The following is an 18,748-nucleotide window of genomic DNA, read 5'->3' as shown; positions in this document are numbered from 1 at the left end:
CGGTCCCCGCGGGCACTAAATAGCCGGTAAGGACCAGATGAGTCGCCCGCTGGCCTGTTCTAAAAATAGCTCAAATAGCAGCACTTACCAGTGAGCTGCCTCTATTTTTTAAATTGTATTTATTTACTAGCAAGCTGGTCAAATAGAATGTGAAAATCCAAGAAAATATTTTAAAGACTTGGTCTTCACTTGTTTAAATAAACTCCTTTATTGTTTTACTTTGCTTCTTATAACTTTCAGAAAGAAAATTTTAGAGAAAAAAATACAACCTTAAAAATGATTGTAGGATTTTTACCTTTTAAATTCCTCCTTCTTCTTTCCTGACAATTTAAATCAATGTTCAAGTATTTTTTTTATTTTTATTGTAAAGAATAATAAATACATTTTAATTTAATTCTTCATTTTAGCTTCTGTTTTTTCGACAAAGAATATTTGTGAAATATTTCTTCAAACTTATTATGATTAAAATTCAAAAAAATGATTCTGGCAAATCTAGAAAATCTGTAGAATCAAATTTAAATCTTATTTCAAAGTCTTTTGAATTTCTTTTAAAAGTTTTGTTCTGGAAAATTTAGAAGAAGTAATGATTTGTTTTTGTTAGAAATAAAGCTTTGTCCAATTTGTTATATATTCTAACATTAATCTTAATCAGGAAAAATTACTAATGATGTTCCATAACTAATTGTTTTAATTTTTTCAAAAATATTCAAATTAGCTAGTTTTTCTTTTCATTTTTTTCGGTTGAATTTTGAATTTTAAAGAGTCGAAATTGAAGATAAACAGTGTTTCAAAATGTATTTTTTTTTTTTTCGTGTTTTCTCCTCTTTAAACTGTTCAATAAAGTGTTTTTTTCATCATTTATTCTCTACAAAAAACCTTCCGTAAAAGGAAAAAAATGTACGACGGAATGACAGACAGAAATACCCATTTTTTATCATATATAGATTTATTTATTAAAGGTAAATTGAGCAAATTGGCTATTTCTGGCAATTTATTTAAGTGTGTATCAAACTGGTAACACTTGGCATTAATCAGTACCCAAGAAGTAGCTCTTGGTTTCAAAAAGGTTGGTGACCCCTGCCCTGGAGTCTACCGGTTTCATCCATCTTCTTCCGCTTATCCGAAGTCCGGTCGCGGGTGCGGGAGCCTAAGTAGGAGAGCCCAGACTTCCCTCTTCCAAGCTACTTTTTCCAGCTCCTACCGGGTAATGCCGAGGCGTAGTCTCTCCACTGTGTTCTTGGTTTCCCACTTTTATTGACAATTTGTTCGCTTTCTGCATCACTCATGTTTACTTTCTCTTCTCACTCAACAATCAACCGTGAGACAATAAAAAGGCGCAACGAAACCTGACAGTTTATACTGTTACCTGATTACCTGATAGCGTCACTCCCACTGATCAGTGATCACTTCCTGCGTGCCATTCTTCATGCAAACCTTGCTTCGCAACTTCCAGTTCCTTCCGACGAAAAATAAATACGAATTATCGAATGTTTTATCGAATGCATTTTTTATTGATATCCATCATTTGTGTACCGCGATATACAGTACACCTTCTCACTCAATTGGTTTTCTCGATTTTCATGACTATTTACAATTGTAAATTGTCATTGAAGGCATCAAAATTATGAATGAACACATGTGGAGTTATGTACCTAACAAAAAAGAGGTGCAATAACTGAAAACATGTTTTATATTTTTGTTTCTATAAAATAGCCACCCTTTGCTCTGAGTACTGTTTTGCATACTCTTGGCATTCTCTCAATGAGCTTCAGGAAATAGTCACCTGAAAGGGTCTTCACTTCACAGGTGTCATAGTTTTAATGCTTTCAGTGACTATCCATCCATCCATTTTCTACTGCTTGTCCCTTTTGGGGTCGCGGGGGGTGCTGCATTCGGGCGGAAGGTGGGGTAACCCCAGGTGCATGTTTTTGGAGGTGGGAGGAAGCCGCAGCACTCGGAGGGAACCCACGCTATCAAGGGGAGAACATGCAAACTCCACACAGAAAGATCCCGAGCCCGGGATTGAACTCAGGACAACTCAGGACCTTCGTATTGTGAGGCACATGCACTAACCCCTGTCACACCGTACTGCCCGCATTCAGTTTTTTCAATATTAAAGCGTTTTATTTATTTTCATGACTATCTAAATTGCCTTCAGTGACAATCTACAATGTAAATAGTCATGAAAATAAAGAAAACACATTGAAATGAGAAGGTGTGTCCAAACTTTTGGCCTGTACTGTGTATTGGTATCGTTTTATCGCCTTGCCTTAATAGTGAAAATAGAATGCAAAAACTGGATCGGTTCGCAGCCGAGTGTGAAGCGACCGGAATGAGAATCAGCACCTCCAAGTCCGAGTCCATGGTTCTCGCCCGGAAAAGGGTGGAGTGCCATCTCCGGGTTGGGGAGGGGACCCTGCCCCAAGTGGAGGAGTTCAAGTACCTAGGAGTCTTGTTCACGAGTGAGGGAAGAGTGGATTGTGAGATCGACAGGCGGATCGGTGCGGCGTCTTCAGTAATGCGGACGTTGTACCGGTCCGTTGTGGTGAAGAAGGAGCTGAGCCGGAAGGCAAAGCTCTCAATTTACCGGTCGATCTACGTTCCCATCCTCACCTATGGTCATGAGCTTTGGGTCATGACCGAAAGGATAAGATCACGGGTACAAGCGGCCGAAATGAGTTTCCTCCGCCGTGTGGCGGGGCTCTCCCTTAGAGATAGGGTGAGAAGCTCTGCCATCCGGGAGGAACTCACAGTAAAGCCGCTGCTCCTTCACATCGAGAGGAGCCAGATGAGGTGGTTCGGGCATCTGGTCAGGATGCCACCCGAACGCCTCCCTAGGGAGGTGTTTAGGGCACGTCCAACCGGTAGGAGGCCACGGGGAAGACCCAGGACACGTTGGGAAGACTGTGTCTCCCGGCTGGCCTGGGAACGCCTCGGGATCCCCCGGGAAGAGCTAGACGAAGTGGCTGGGGAGAGGGAAGTCTGGGTTTCCCTGCTTAGGCTGTTGCCCCCGCGACCCGACCTCGGATAAGCGGAAGATGATGGATGGATGGAATGCAAAAACAAGGGCAGCACAGTCTGCAGGCTACAACACACTTCCAAGCCACTGTTCTGAAAAAGACTCTTCAATATGGGAGCCTGTATCATAGTTACAGTGCATGTTTTATTCGGCAGTATTGGCTGAAACACTCCTGAAGGCATTCTGACAACATGCCGCCTCTATTGCGGTGACGCACGCACGTTGCTTTTGAATACTAGTGGCATAATCCTCGAAAAGCGAGGAATAAAAAAACTGCCAGGTGTTTGATCCGTCTGTGTCTTTCACCAGGTATCTGCGTCAAATGCGGCAAAGGCGTGTATGGAGCGAGCCAGGCCTGCCAGGCCATGGGGAACTTGTATCACACCAACTGCTTCACCTGCTGCTCCTGTGGTGAGTCAAATTGTACAAAAAAAAAAAAAAATCACTCAATTAATACCAAACTGGCCTGCTTAGCGCCAGCGTGGCCCGAATGCTTCCATATCTGCAGTTGCCATAGCGACTAATGGATCATTCTAAAGCACATCCAAATACATATTTAAAATGCCTAGCGTCTGATCAGTATGTGTGGAACTGTCTCAACATGATATCTGTGAGCGATGCCAAAACATACACTATACTGACAAAAGTACTGGCAACGCAATGCTTTAATTAATCAGGTTAAACCCTTGAATCATAATTACAAAACATTATGGACAATTGTATGCTTCCAGCTTTGTCGGAACAGTTTGGCGAAGTTATACACACACATGTATTTATATATGTATATGTGTATACAGTAAATGCCAAAAGTTTGGACACGCCTTTTCCTCATTCAATGCCTTTTCTTTATTTTCATGACTATTTACATTATAGATTGTCACTGAAGGCAGCAAAACTATGAATGAACACGAGGACTTATGTACTTAACACAAAAAAAATGAAATAACAAAAAGCATGTTTTATATTCCAGTTTCTTCAAAATAGCCACCCTTTGCTCCGATCAGCATTTTGCACACTCTTGACATTCTCTCGATGAGCTTCAAGAATACCTGTGAAGTGAAATCCATTTAAGGTGACTACCTCTTGAAGCTCATCGAGAGAATGCCAAGAGTGTGCCAAAAGTAATCGGAGCAAAGGGTGGCTATTTTGGAGAAACTAGAATATAAAACATGTTTTCAGTTATTTCACCTTTTTTCGTTAAGTACATAATTCCACATGTGTTCCTTCATAGTTTTGATGCCGTCAGTGACAATCTACAATATAAATAGTCATGAAAATAAAGAATACGCATTGAATGAGAAGGCGTGTCTGCACTATATATATATATATATATATATATATATATATATATATATATATATATATATATATATATATATATATATATATATATATATATATATATATATACAACCCCGTTTCCATATGAGTTGGGAAATTGTGTTAGATGTAAATATAAACGGAATACAATGATTCGCAAATCCTTTTCAACCCATATTCAGTTGAATATGCTACAAAGACAACATATATGATGTTCAAACTGATAAACATTTTTTTTTTTTGCAGATAATCATTAACTTTAGAATTTGATGCCAGCAACACGTGACAAAGAAGTTGGGAAAGGTGGCAATAAACACTGTTAAAGTTGAGGAATGCTCATCAAACACTTATATGGAACGTCCCACAGTTGTGCAGGCTAATTGGGAACAGTTGGGTGCCATGATTGGGTATAAAAGCAGCTTCCAAAAAATGCTAAGTAATTCACAAACAAGGATGGGGTGAAGTTCACCACTTTGTAAGCAAATTGTCGAACAGTTTTAGAACAACATTTCTCAACGAGCTATTGCAAGGAATTTAGGGATTTTACCATCTACGGTCCGTAAAATCATCAAAAAGTTCAGAGAATCTGGAGAAATCACTGCACATAAGCGATGATATTATGGACTTTTGATCCCTCAGGCGGTACTGCATCAAAACCCGACATCATTGTGTAAAGGATATCACCACATGGGCTCAGGAACACTTCATAAAACCACTGTCAGTAACTACAGTTGGTCGCTACATCTGTGTGTGCAAGTTAAAACTCTACTATGCAAAGCCAAACCCATTTATCAACAATATCTTGAAACGCCGCCGGCTTGCCTGGGCCCGAGCTCACCTAAGATGGACTGATGCAAAGTGGAAAGGTGTTCTGTGGTTTGACGAGTCATACATTTCAAATTATATTTGGAAACAGAAGATGTGGAAAACAGAGGAAATAACCATTCGGATTTTTATAGGCGCAAAGTTCAAAAGCCAGCATCTGTGATGGTATGGGGGTGTATTAGTGGCCAAGGCATGGGCAACCTTCACATCTGTGAAGGCACCATTAATGCTGAATGGTACATACAGGTTTTGGAGCAACAAATGTTGTCATCCAAGCAACGTTATCATGGATGCCCCTGCTTATTTCAGCAAGACAAGTGTTACAACAGCGTGGCTTCGTAAAAAAAGAGTGCGGGTACTTTCCTGGCCCGCCTGCAGTCCAGACCTGTCTCCCATCGAAAATGTGTGGCGCATTATGAAACGTAACATACGACAGCAGAGACCCCGGACTGTTGAACGACTGAAGCTCTACGTAAAACAAGAATGGAAAAGAATTCCACTTTCAAAGCTTCAACAATTAGTTTCCTCAGTTCCCAAACATTTATTGAGTGTTGTTAAAAGAAAAGGTGATGTAACACAGTGGTGAACATGCCCTTTCCCAACTACTTTGGCACGTGTTGCAGCCCTGAAATTCTAAGTTAATTATTATTTGCAAAAAAAAAAAAAAAAGTTTGAGTTTGATTATCAAATATGTCTTTGTAGTGCATTCAATTGAATATGGGTTGAAAGTGATTTTCAACTCATTGTATTCCGTTTATATTTACATCTAACACAATTTCCCAACTCATATGGAAACGGGGTTTGTAAAACGTACAAAAAGAAAGTATTTTTATTGGCATCCATTCTTTTGGACTACATGCAGGTTGTTGTTGTTTTGCCGACTACATATCCAGAAAGCTAAGAACTTGTCTCCCGTCACTATTTTTCATATTTTGTATATTCCTGAGAAACCGCATCTTCTGCAGTGGATGTTTAATTTGTGTTTATTCATTTGGCCAGCAACACTAAAGTAAATATAATAGCCCTGTGAATTCAACAGGAGCACTCTGATGTTTTTAAGTACCTACTGCCAACAAGCTTGTCAAAGATCATCTATGTGACAGGGCTCTGGTGTTTTTAGAAATCTGCTGCAAAAATGTTAGGGTCTCCCAAGTTTTTTACCTAAACTCGAGGGCCGGTCTGGTGTCATTCCCGAGCTGGGTTTGGCCCTCAGGCCGCCTGTTGAATAGTTCTGTACTGGGCCATGTCACCACATGAATTTAGAGATGCAATCTGTAAACTTGCGGAACTGTTTGTCATAGACGGATATTAGGACAACAACTCTGTTTAGTGTGTTTTTCTTTTCAATCAATCATCAATCAATGTTTATTTATATAGCCCCAAATCACAAATGTCTCAAAGGACTGCACAAATCATTACGACTACAACATCCTCGGAAGAACCCACAAAAGGGCAAGGAAAACTCACACCCAGTGGGCAGGGAGAATTCACATTCAGTGGGACGCCAGTGACAATGCTGACTATGAGAAACCTTGGAGAGGACCTCAGATGTGGGCAACCCCCCCCCCCTCTAGGGGACCGAAAGCAATGGATGTCGAGCGGGTCTAACATGATACTGTGAAAGTTCAATCCATAGTGGCTCCAAGACAGCAGCGAAAGTCCCGTCCACAGGAAACCATCTCAAGCGGATCAGCAGCGTAGAGATGTCCCCAACCGATACAGGCGAGCGGTCCATCCTGGGTCCCGACGAGCGGTCCATCCTGGGTCTCGACTCTGGACAGCCAGTACTTCATCCATGGTCATCGGACCGGACCCCCTCCACAAGGGAGGGGGGGACATAGGAGAAAGAAAAGAAGCGGCAGATCAACTGGTCTAAAAAGGAGGTCTATTTAAAGGCTAGAGTATACAGATGAGTTTTAAGGTGAGACTTAAATGCTTCTACTGAGGTAGCATCTCGAACTGTTACCGGGAGGGCATTCCAGAGTACTGGAGCCCGAACGGAAAACGCTCTATAGCCCGCAGACTTTTTTTGAGCTCTAGGAATCACTAATAAGCCGGAGTCTTTTGAACGCAGATTTCTTGCCGGGACATACGGTACAATACAATCGGCAAGATTGTATTGTATACATTCATCAGTTTGTGGTTTTGTACTATCACATTTTAACACTACTGTCTCGGTACTGTTCTTCTTGGCGTGTCTTAAACTGATAGAAAAGATTAGACCTGTTTAAGTGGCTAGAAAAGACTCGTTGGAGGCATGTTTTGCTCTTTCCCTTTGTTTGGTCGGCTTCTGATTTTTTACATCCAAACAAAAGAGTTCCTCTTCCTCTTTTTGACACCAATTCCTCTTCTGGTTTTGTTGGTTTATCTTCCATTGTGCTCTTGGTATGTCTGTTCCATTCTTTACATCCATGCTCCTGCTGGTGTTCAGTCGAATTTGGTTGACCCAAAAGAGGGGTCTATAAAATTGCGCTACCACGTCATGTTTGCTGTCAAATTTTGCTTTACACACGTGCTGCTTGGTAGTCTGGCACGATTTGTCTCTGAAATTAATATATTTCTGGTAAAAACTAAAATGTAAGTTACCATTGTTCAATGTCTCAATGTATTTACTGTCCGTTAATTTACAAAGTGAACTTTCTCACGCTGTAATCGTCTACATGCCTGCAGGTCAGAAGATACATTGAAGGAAACATAATTTCAGATCACTACTTATTTGTCCACAAGGCACACAAGGCAGTTGCTTTCGATGGGTATTTTGTTCAAGGCAAATATTTGAAATAGTTACAATGTGTTGCAGATGTCGACAGAACACCGGCTCTCACACGCATAGACGTAATTGCTCCGTCAAGTTGTTTCAGGTGACGTCCAGCAGCATTTGAGAACTTAAAATTACGATGTAAACAATAGAGATTGATATCGTACCACAGACACATTTGTGTGTGTATATGGTAATATCATACAGCAGCAGAATCTGTGATAGAATTAGTCTGCTCCAAGGTGGAACTGTCTCCATCTTAAAACCTTTGGTAACTGTACATGCAATGTGTTAACTAACATTTTAACATGCTCAGCTGTCACACGAGTAGTAAAAATTACCTGCTGAGAAATAGCAATGAAAAAACAATACTGGCTTCTTTCGTTTATCGCCAAATGGTTCCAGATGTGAATGTGGTAAACACATTTCCGGGAAGTCAGCGTATTATTAATAGTAGTGGAAATAAAAATAGATTTTGAAGATATATATATATATATATATATATATATATATATATATATAGATATATAGATATATAGATATATGTGTGTACATATATATTTATTTATTAATTTTTATTTAGTTACATTTTTTTCAATCCGTCCTGTCCAGCCACTCAGGCAAATCATATTGTTATCTGCCATACAGATTTACTTTAGAAAAGAGAAGTGTTGGATACTCCTTCTGTTGCCTTATTTGTATTTGACTTTATTAAATGTTTGAGAAGCTTTTTATTAAACAAAACCAGTTTTCTTTTAAGTATTATAGAAATTAATCAGAGCTGTTTATGTATTTTATAGAGAAATGTAGTTACTCATAGAACTGGCACCCAACGTTATTGAAAAAGTATAGATCAGGGGTCCCCAAACTTTTTGACTTTGTGGCCGCATTGTGTTGAAAAATCTGTACAGGGGCCGGGCTGTGTATATAAATGATAAATAAATAAATAAATGTGTTGTACTTGTATAGCGATTTTCTACCTTCAAGGTACTCGAAGCGCGTTGACACTACTTCCACATTTACCCATACACACACACATTCACACACTGATGGAGGGAGCCGCTAACCAGCACCCATCAGGAGCAAGGGTGAAGTGTCTTGCTCAGGACACAACGCACTTGACGAGGTTGGTACTAGGTGAGGATTGAACCAGAGACCCTCGGGTTGCACACGGCCACTCTCCCACTGCATATATATATATATATATATATATATATATATATATATATATATATATATATATATATGTATATATATATGTATATATGTATATATATATATATATATGTGTATATATATATATATATATATATATATATTGTATATATATATACTGTATGTATATATGTATGTATATATATATATATATATATATACTGTATATCAATCAATGAATCATCCATCCATCCATTTCTACCGCTTATTCCCTTTCGGGGTCGCGGGGGGCGGCCTATCTCAGCTACAATCAATCAATGTTTATTTATATAGCCCGGAATCACAAGCGTCTCAAAGGGCTGCACAAGCCACAACAACATCCTCGGTTCAGATCCCACATCAGGGCAAGGAAAAACTCAACCCAGTGGGATGACAATGAGAAACCTTTGAGAGGACCGCAGATGTGGGTGACATACATATATATATATATATATATATATATATACATATATATATATATATATATATATATATACACATATATATATATACAGTATATATATATATATATATATATATATATATATATATATATATATGTATGTGTATATGTAGTTTTGGCTTATTAATCAATAGGTAGTTAACTTATCACCTCCTTGTTATGTTTGTTTGATATTAGGTCCTGTATATCCCCTTTGTATTGTGTTCAAAGTGTACAAACCTTGACTAATATACAGACTTTTATCATTGCTGAAAATGCATTTTTCATATTTACATTGTTTCATCATGCACACTTTTTGATTTCCGAACCCTGTTCAAGAACTTATTAAGTTTGTAAATCAAAGTTTCTTTGTGCTTTAAATTTTGAATTGTGTTCACCCTTCTGGTCCGGTCTGGGTGTTGCCAGATTACTGTTATGCCTTACAATAGTCCGGAACATTGTTGACATAGCTTGCAGTAAAATTCTTCAAACCTTGCCGAATAATAACGCTCCTGCTGTGGACTGCATTGTTTGTTTTTGAGACGGTAATAAAATCTTTTTTCAGGTACAGTGTGTGTATAGAGTCTATAATAGTGTGTGTGTGCTTGTGTGTGTGTGTGTTTGTTTCGGAGGTTTCTGTCACCCGATCCCGGCACCCACCTCTCCCCTTTCCAGGGGAAACAAGAGGAAGATGTCGGTAGAGAGTCTTTTAGCCAGGTTGCTTTCATTCATACATTCCCTTTACACAGATACTGATCCGCCCTGCATCCCTCCCGGCTCTGGAAGGACTCCCTATAAATTTTCATGGAAACCGAACACGCATACTTTCCTGTTTTATTGTGTCGGAAGAAGAAAGCGGGACCAGTGTCCGGTTGCGGAGTTTGTGTGACTTGAACCAAGTAAAGTCCAGCTACCCAATCCTTCCAGTGTGTAGTTGTGGTAACAATACGGGTGTAACGGTGCGGCATAGTTACAGTTTAGTCCAATTGAGGTACTGTAACGAAACAACGGGAGTTATGCTAAACAGAAGTATAAAATCGGCAAACCGGCGTGGCGCATTGGCAGAGTGGCCGTGCGCAACCCGAGGGTCCCTGGTTCAATCCCCACCTAGTACCAACCACGTCACGTCCGTTGTGTCCTGAGCAAGACACTTCACCCTTGCTCCTGATGGGTGCTGGTTAGAGCCTTGCATGGCAGCTCCCTCCATCAGTGTGTGAATGTGTGTGTGAATGGGTAAATGTGGAAGTAGTGTCAAAGCGCTTTGAGTACCTTGAAGGTAGAAAAGCGCTATACAAGTACAACCCATTTGTCATTTATTTGTTCATAATATTTATCAATTTCATTGAGCTATTGTTTTGGTAAATAAAAGTTCATTTGATCTTGAAGGGCAGCATTAATAATTCCAGTTTGTATTCCCGTTTCCCATTTCTATTGAATCATGGCAGTACGCGACTTTTGTCTTCGTCCGTTCACGTATTTCTACGGGAAGGTTAAACAGTTCCCAAACGGGAGACTTTAACAAAGGAATAGGGTTTTCTCTGGTTTCTCCTCGGGGCTAGCAACTTCTGCTCGTCATGTTAGGCTACGCCAGTGCTTCTAAATAATTTTCTGTTTCGCACCACGTCTCCCATTTGTCACTATTGTCGTCGAATATGAACAATTTTTTGATTTATCGACAATAGTCGGCGATGTCATGGTTTGTGTTTAAGAAAGCGAGCCATTTACAACAACAACGTGGGTGAAAGCGTAAAGTTTGGGAACATTTCACCCTAATTATTGACCTAACCTTTAATCCAACATATGAGTATCGTGCTCGTTTTAAGCATTTGAAGCAAAGGCATGAAATCAGACATCTATAGGATGCAATTTCAACATGGTAAGATAGTTAGCTTGTTGCCTTGCTAGCTACAGGTGTGCTAAGAAGTTGTGTGAAAAAAATAGCTTTAACTATAATTGAATATTATTTTGTCAACTACAGGTCTGAAGCAGCGTCAATTCGCAGTGCAAGGAAGAAAGGCACAATAACTAATGTCAATCACACACACACGCGCACACATGAATCACCACGGTAAATTAAATGAATATACAAAACCAGTGAAGTTGGCACGTTGTGTAAATGGTAAATAAAAACAGAATACAATGATTTGCAAATCCTTTCCAACATATATTCAATTGAATAGCCTCCAAAGACAAGATACTTAACATTCGAACTGGAAAACATTTTTTTTTTTTAAATATTAGCTCATTTGGAATTTGATGCCTGCAACATGTTTCAAAAAAGCTGGCAAAAGTGGCAAAAAAGACTGAGAAAGTTGTGGAGTGCTCATCAAACACTTATTTGGAACATCCCACAGGTGAACAGGCTAATTAGGAACAGGTGGGTGCCATAATTGGTGTGTAAAAGCAGCTTCCATGAAATGCTCAGTCATTCACAAACAAGGATGGGGCGAGGGTCACCACTTTGTGAACAAACGTGTGAGCAAATTGTCGAACAGTGTAAAATTTCTCAACAAGCTATTGCAAGGAATTTCGGGATTTCACTATCTACGGTCCGTAATATCATCAAAAGGTTCAGAGAATCTAAAAAAATCACTGCATGTAAGCGATGATATTACGGACCTTTGATACCTCAGGCAGTACTGCATCAAAAAGCGACATCAGTGTGTAAAGAATATCACCACATGGGCTCAGGTACACTTCAGAAAACCACTGTCAGTAACTACAGTTTGTCGCTACATCTGTAAGTGCGAGTTAAAGTTCTACTATGCAAAACGAAAGCCATTTATCAACAACACCCAGAAACGCCACAGACAAGTATGTGCTCCAATCACTCTATCACAAAGAAATTAGTTGTATAAATGATTAGAAACTCAAGACAGCCATGACATTATGTTCTTTACAAGTGTATGTAAACTTTTGACCCCGTCTGTATGCGCCTGGACTGTTCTGTGTGGGAGTTGTGATTACATCATAAAACAGCTTTGAGTAACCATTATTGCCATTTGACACAAGCCAAACAGCCGCTAAGAGAATAATTGTAGTATTTAGTGAGAAAATCATGTCTAACATTAGCAAGCGAGTCACTTTGGGTGCTGGTTGTTTGCTCGTCCCGTCACTCGAGATGGTTTATGGCTCATGTAAACTACAGTGATGGATCATTTGACCTCCAGTTGAATGGGAATGTTTTTCTTTCAAGGGCTCCGAGATGTGACGTTTGAAGAGTTCTTGCTCTTGTCATAACACAAGCCAGTGATTTAAGGAGCGGCGTTTAAATGGCTATATTTGTTTTTGGCTTTGTTGTTGTTGTTGTTGCCGCTGTTGTGGGGCCCTTTAGTCGGGTCTTCCCGTCTCGAGCGGGCGAGGAAAGTTTGCTGAGACATTGCTCGCTGGTACCCTTGGACTCTGTTTAACCATGCATAATCGAGCCCTCCTCTTGGCTTACTCCCATGGTTGCACCCTTTTTCACGAAATGGCTAAGAATGCAAACTACCCTCCTCCACTTGAGCCAACCTTCTCTGGAGGACCTCGATCAGACAGTCAGGGAGCGCACGCGGCATACAGATTCCTGTCCACAGCTGGATACATGTCGAAAAGTTTGAAAGGAACCCTGGGAAAAAAAATAAATACATTTTGAAATATGGCCCAAACTAGGGCTAGGCGATATGGCCTTTTATTAATATCTCGATATTTTTAGGCCATGTCACGATACACGATTTATATCTCGATATTTTGCGTTAGCCTAGAATGAACACTTGATGCATATAATCACAGCAGTATGATGATTCTATGTGTCTACATTAAAACATTCGTGTTCATACTGCATTAATTTATGCTCATTTTAAACTTTCATGCAGAGAGGGAAATCACAACTAAGTCAATTTACCAAAAGTGTATTTATTAAACAGTTATGAAGCAATGGCAAAGACATTTATGTCATTTCCAAAACAGAAAGTGCAAGATTGTCAGACATTTTAAAATAAGCTAGTAGTGCACTTTTGTGCATGATGTCACCAAGATGACATATTAAAACAACACTAAATTAAAGTGTACTTTTTGTGCAGAACGCCACTACAATAGCTAAAAACAAATAAAGGACACTTTTGTGCATGATGTCACATAAGATATTTCAATAACTGTCAAATAAAAATGAGCTGAATAATAGGTTCCTGCGGACGTTATCTCCTTCTGTTTACTTTTTTTTTTCATACGGTTTTGATCGGGAAATGGTTGCTTCGGCATTTTGTTGGTGTGGCACCTGCTGGAGATGTTGACATGTGGAGTTTCAAGCACTCCTCATTCTCTAGCGCAGTGTTTTTCAACCACTGTGCCGTGGCACACTAGTTACAGTCTGGTGTGCCGTGGGAGATTGTCTAATTTCACCTATTTGGGTTAAAAATATTTTTTGCAAACCAGTAATTTTAGTCTGCAAATGATGTGTTGTTGTTGAGTGTCGGTGCTGTCTAGAGCTCTTCCATATCAGTAGGTGGCAGCCGGTAGCTAATTGCTTTGTAAATGTCGAAAACAGCGGTAGGCAGCATGCAGGTAAAAAGTTGTCTAATGCTTAAACAAAAAATAAACAAATGGTGGGTGCCCCTAAGAAAAGGCATTGAAGCTTAGGGAAGGCTATGCAGAACCAAACTAAAACTGAACGGGCCACAAAAGTCAACAAATACAGAACGCTGGACGACAGCAAAGACTTCCTGTGGAGCAAAGACGGCGTCCACAATGTACAACCGAACATGACATGACAATCAACAATGTCCCCACAAAGAAGGATGAAAACAACTGAAATATTCCTGATTACTAAAACAAAGTAGATGCGGGAAATATCGCTTAAAGGAAGACATGAAATTGCTACAGTGAAATACCAACACAAAAAGAGAAGAAGCCACCAAAATAAGAGTGCAAGACAAGAAGTAAAACACTACACACAGGAAAACAGCAAAAAAGTGAAAATAAGTCATGAAGTGATGTGACAGGTGGTGACAGTACACCTACTTTGAGACAAGAGCTATAGTGATGCATGTTTGCTTATGCTTTAAGGTCATATCCAACAATTGCGACAACTACATTTTACTGACAAGTGAGTTTCAATTTTAAATCATTTCTGCATGTGGTGTGCCTCCGCATTTTTTTAACGCAAAAAATGTGCCTCGGCTCAAAAAAGGTTGAAAAACACTGCTCTAGCGGGTGACTTTTCAAATGATGCTACATTAGCAGTGCTGCAACTTTTTGCAGCAACGCTTTTGCCGCATAAATGTTGAACATATTCCCGCTTGTATCCAAACCACCGCCGGACGATGGATCCCGTGGTTTTTTGTTGGTAAATAATTATTTCTCCATTTGTTACCAGATTCGCACCTTCTCTCTCTCATATTACCACCCGCACCTCACCGTTAGCATCACAGCTAACTTTACCATGCCGCTACCTCTCTGCTCCGCGGGAGCGTGTGACGTTGCACATGTCACGTGTGTAAGAAGGTGCGCTTGGTTTAAGTCTCTGTGAGAAGGAGAGACAGGAAAGAGTGGGAAACACATGCAGTGTAATCCCCGCAGCTAAAAGCAACTGTGTGAGAACGTATACTCGAATATCACAATATAGTAATTTTCTATATCGCACAGAGATAAACCTGCGATATATCAAGTATGTCGATATATCGCCCAGCCCTAGCCCAAACAGATAGCATACGATCATTACAGTGCTAAGATTTTACCCGGGGAGTCTCCTCTTGCTGGGTGCATGGTCTACAAAAGCAAATCATGGTTGGTGTCTCTAATTAGAAAACATACAAAGCTGTGGCTGTAGGTAACCTCCTCTTAATATTTTTTTTGTTAACTCCACAAGATGGCAGTAGGAGAAGTAGTCAGTAAGGTCTTGTGTAGAGATCAATCAATCAATCAATGTTTACTTATATAGACCTAAATCACTAGTGTCTCAAAGGGCTGCACAAACCACTACGACATCCTCGGTAGGCCCACATAAGGACAAGGAAAACTCACACCCAGTGGGACGTCGGTGACAATGATGACTATGAGAACCTTGGAGAGGAGGAAAGCAATGGATGTCGAGCGGGTCTAACATGATACTGTGAAAGTTCAATCCATAATGGATCCAACACAGTCGCGAGAGTCCAGTCCAAAGCGGATCCAACACAGCAGCGAGAGTCCCGTTCACAGCGGAGCCAGCAGGAAACCATCCCAAGCGGCGGCGGATCAGCAGCGCAGAGATGTCCCCAGCCGATACACAGGCAAGCAGTACATGGCCACCGGATCGGACCGGAGTGGGACATAGAAGAAAAAGAAAAGAAACGGCAGATCAACTGGTCTAAAAAGGGAGTCTATTTAAAGGTTAGAGTATACAAATGAGTTTTAAGGTGAGACTTAAATGCTTCTACTGAGGTGGCATCTCGAACTGTTACCGGGAGGGCATTCCAGAGTACTGGAGCCCGAAATGAAAACGCTCTATAGCCCGCAGACTTTTTTTGGGCTTTGGGAATCACTAATAAGCCGGAGTCCTTTGAACGCAGATTTCTTGCCGGGACATATGGTACAATACAATCGGCAAGATAGGATGGAGCTAGACCGTGTAGTATTTTATACGTAAGTAGTAAAACCTTAAAGTCACATCTTAAGTGCACAGGAAGCCAGTGCAGGTGAGCCAGTACAGGCGTAATGTGATCAAACTTTCTGGTTCTTGTCAAAAGTCTAGCAGCCGCATTTTGTACCAACTGTAATCTTTTAATGGTAGACATGGGGAGACCCGAAAATAATACGTTACAGTAGTCGAGGCGAGACGTAACAAACGCATGGATAAGGATCTCAGCGTCTTTAGTGGACAGAATGGAGCGAATTTTAGCGATATTACGGAGATGAAAGAAGGCCGTTTTAGTAACGCTTTTAATGTGTGCCTCAAAGGAGAGAGTTGGGTCGAAGATAATACCCAGATTTTTTACCGTGTCGCCTTGTTTAATTGTTTGGTTGTCAAATGATGTCCGATAATGGCTTTTTTGTCGATATCCGATATTCCGATATTGTCCAACTCTTAATTACCGATTCCGATATCAACCGATACCGATATATACAGTGGTGGAATTAACACATTATCATGCCTAATTTTGTTGTGATGCCCCGCTGGTTGCATTAAAAAATGTAACAAGGTTTTCCAAAATAAATCAACTCAAGTTATGGAAAAAAATGCCAACATGGCACTGCCATATTTATTATTGAAGTCACAAAGTGCATTATTTTTTTTTTTAACATGCCTCAAAACAGCAGCTGTGAATTTCGGACATGCTCTCCCTGAGAGAGCATGAGGAGGTTGAGGGGGGAGGAGTTGGGGGGGTGTATATTGTAGCGTCCCGGAAGAGTTAGTGCTGCAAGGGTTTCTGGGTATTTGTTCTGTTGTGTTTATGTTGTGTTTGTCATTTTTGTTCGGTGTGGGTTCACAGTGTGGCGCATATTTGTAACAGTGTTAAAGTTGTTTATACGGCCACCCTCAGTGTGACCTGTATGGCTGTTGACCAAGTAAGCTTTGCATTCACTTGTGTGTGTGAAAGGCCGTAGATATTATGTGATTGGGTGCACGCAAAGGCAGTGAATATAATGTATATAAAATATATATGTATAAATATATATGAAAAATATATGGTCTTTGTTCTGCACCATTAAGGTATATATTGACGCTTACATATGTCTGGTGATAATGTTCCCCTTTAAGGTTTATTGGCGCTCTGTACTTCTCCCTACGTCTGTGTACGATTCCGTACAGTTTTAGAAAGTCATGAATTTTACTTTTTGAAACCGATACCAATAATTTCCGATATTGCATTTTAAAGCATTTATCGGCCGATAATATCGGCAGTCCGATATTATCGGACATCTGTAGTTGTGTGATATTGAAAATATACAATATGAATTATTTAGATTGGGCCAATAATAGAGATTTTAATAGCTGTGTTGTGTATGATGTCACATCCGTTCTTCGTATTCGCGGCATAATTCACACGATGGTCAAGCAGTTTGAGCGTAGCATTAAAACAAGTGAGAGTAGAGTGTGAGCAGAAAACGCTGTGTTTCTCTTCGGTTTTTGGGTGTTCCAGTCATTTGAATAGAGAGATAGGAGAGAGCTTTCATAGAGTCCATAAAGAAGTGGTTCATAGAGGTAATAAAGTCAGGGGAAAAAAACGAAAGTGTGTGGAAGGAAATGGCTCTTAAAAATATCACTTTCATCATCTTGTGGAATGCAAGCAGACCGTTGTATTCACAGTGATCACTTTGTAAAATATTATTTGGAACATCTAATTTATTTGATAAAACTTTCTGTGATACAATCCAGTTCATTCTCTACTAAATTATTAGTGTTTGAGGGCAGAACTAAACGTAAAGAAAGGAGTTTAAGTTTGTGTTCTTTTGTGGTTGCTATGCCTAAATATATATCCCAAAGACCTGCTTGTGCAAATAAACTAACGCCACGTCAAGTCCTGGTAATAAATATTGTGATTGTTGGTCCAATGCACCATATTTTCATTGTCCAGTTTCATAACAGAAACAGTAGCTTAGATGTTGTTGTGCAGGAAAGCAAAGTGCTCTATTCGATACGGATGACCACATTGTGGTGTCTTTGATGATATTTGTTATCATCAAGAAGATATCCTTGATAGTATTCATAAACTAGATGACTAAATACCTCGTAGGCTTAACAGCAGATACTGAATCTTGATATCGCTAGCAAACATTGCTAAACAGTAGGGACATCTACGGAGTCGGGACCCGGGGGTGGACCGCTCGCCTGTGCATCGGTTGGGGACATCTCTGCGCTGCTGATCTGTCTCCGCTCCGAATGGTCTCCTGCTGGCCTCACTATGGACTGGACTCTTACTACTATGTTAGATCCACTATGGACTGGACTTTCACAATATTATGTTAGACCCACTCGACGTTCATTGCATCCGGTCTCCCCTAGAGGGAGGGGTGGGGGGTGGGGGGGGGGGGGGGGGGGGGTCACCCACACCTGCGGTCCTCTCCAAGGTTTCTCATAGTCATTCAAGTCAACGTCCCACTGGGTTGTGAGTTTTTCCTTGGCCTTTTGTGGGCTCTGAACCGAGGATGTCGTTGTGGCTTGTGCAGTCCTTTGAGACACTTGTGATTTAGGGCTATATAAATAAACATTGATTGATTTAGCTAAATAATG

At 40.2% G+C, this 18,748-nt stretch overlaps 1 protein-coding gene across 1 annotated transcript in view; it reads left to right on the top strand.

The window, feature by feature from the left end:
* The window catches only part of wtip (WT1 interacting protein), a 94,863-nt gene that overhangs the window by 16,214 nt on the left and 59,901 nt on the right, over positions 1-18,748 (top strand). Inside the window, exon 2 of the mRNA XM_061876830.1 lies at positions 3,329-3,430. Coding sequence (XP_061732814.1) covers positions 3,329-3,430 — 102 coding nt within the window. The remainder of the gene's footprint in view (positions 1-3,328; positions 3,431-18,748) is intronic.

Source organism: Nerophis ophidion, linkage group LG02 (genome assembly GCF_033978795.1).
Source record: "Nerophis ophidion isolate RoL-2023_Sa linkage group LG02, RoL_Noph_v1.0, whole genome shotgun sequence".
NCBI classification, from domain to species: Eukaryota; Metazoa; Chordata; class Actinopteri; order Syngnathiformes; family Syngnathidae; genus Nerophis; species Nerophis ophidion.
The sequence above is the reverse complement of the archived record's forward strand: the minus strand, read 5'-3'. Positions and strand labels throughout refer to the sequence as shown.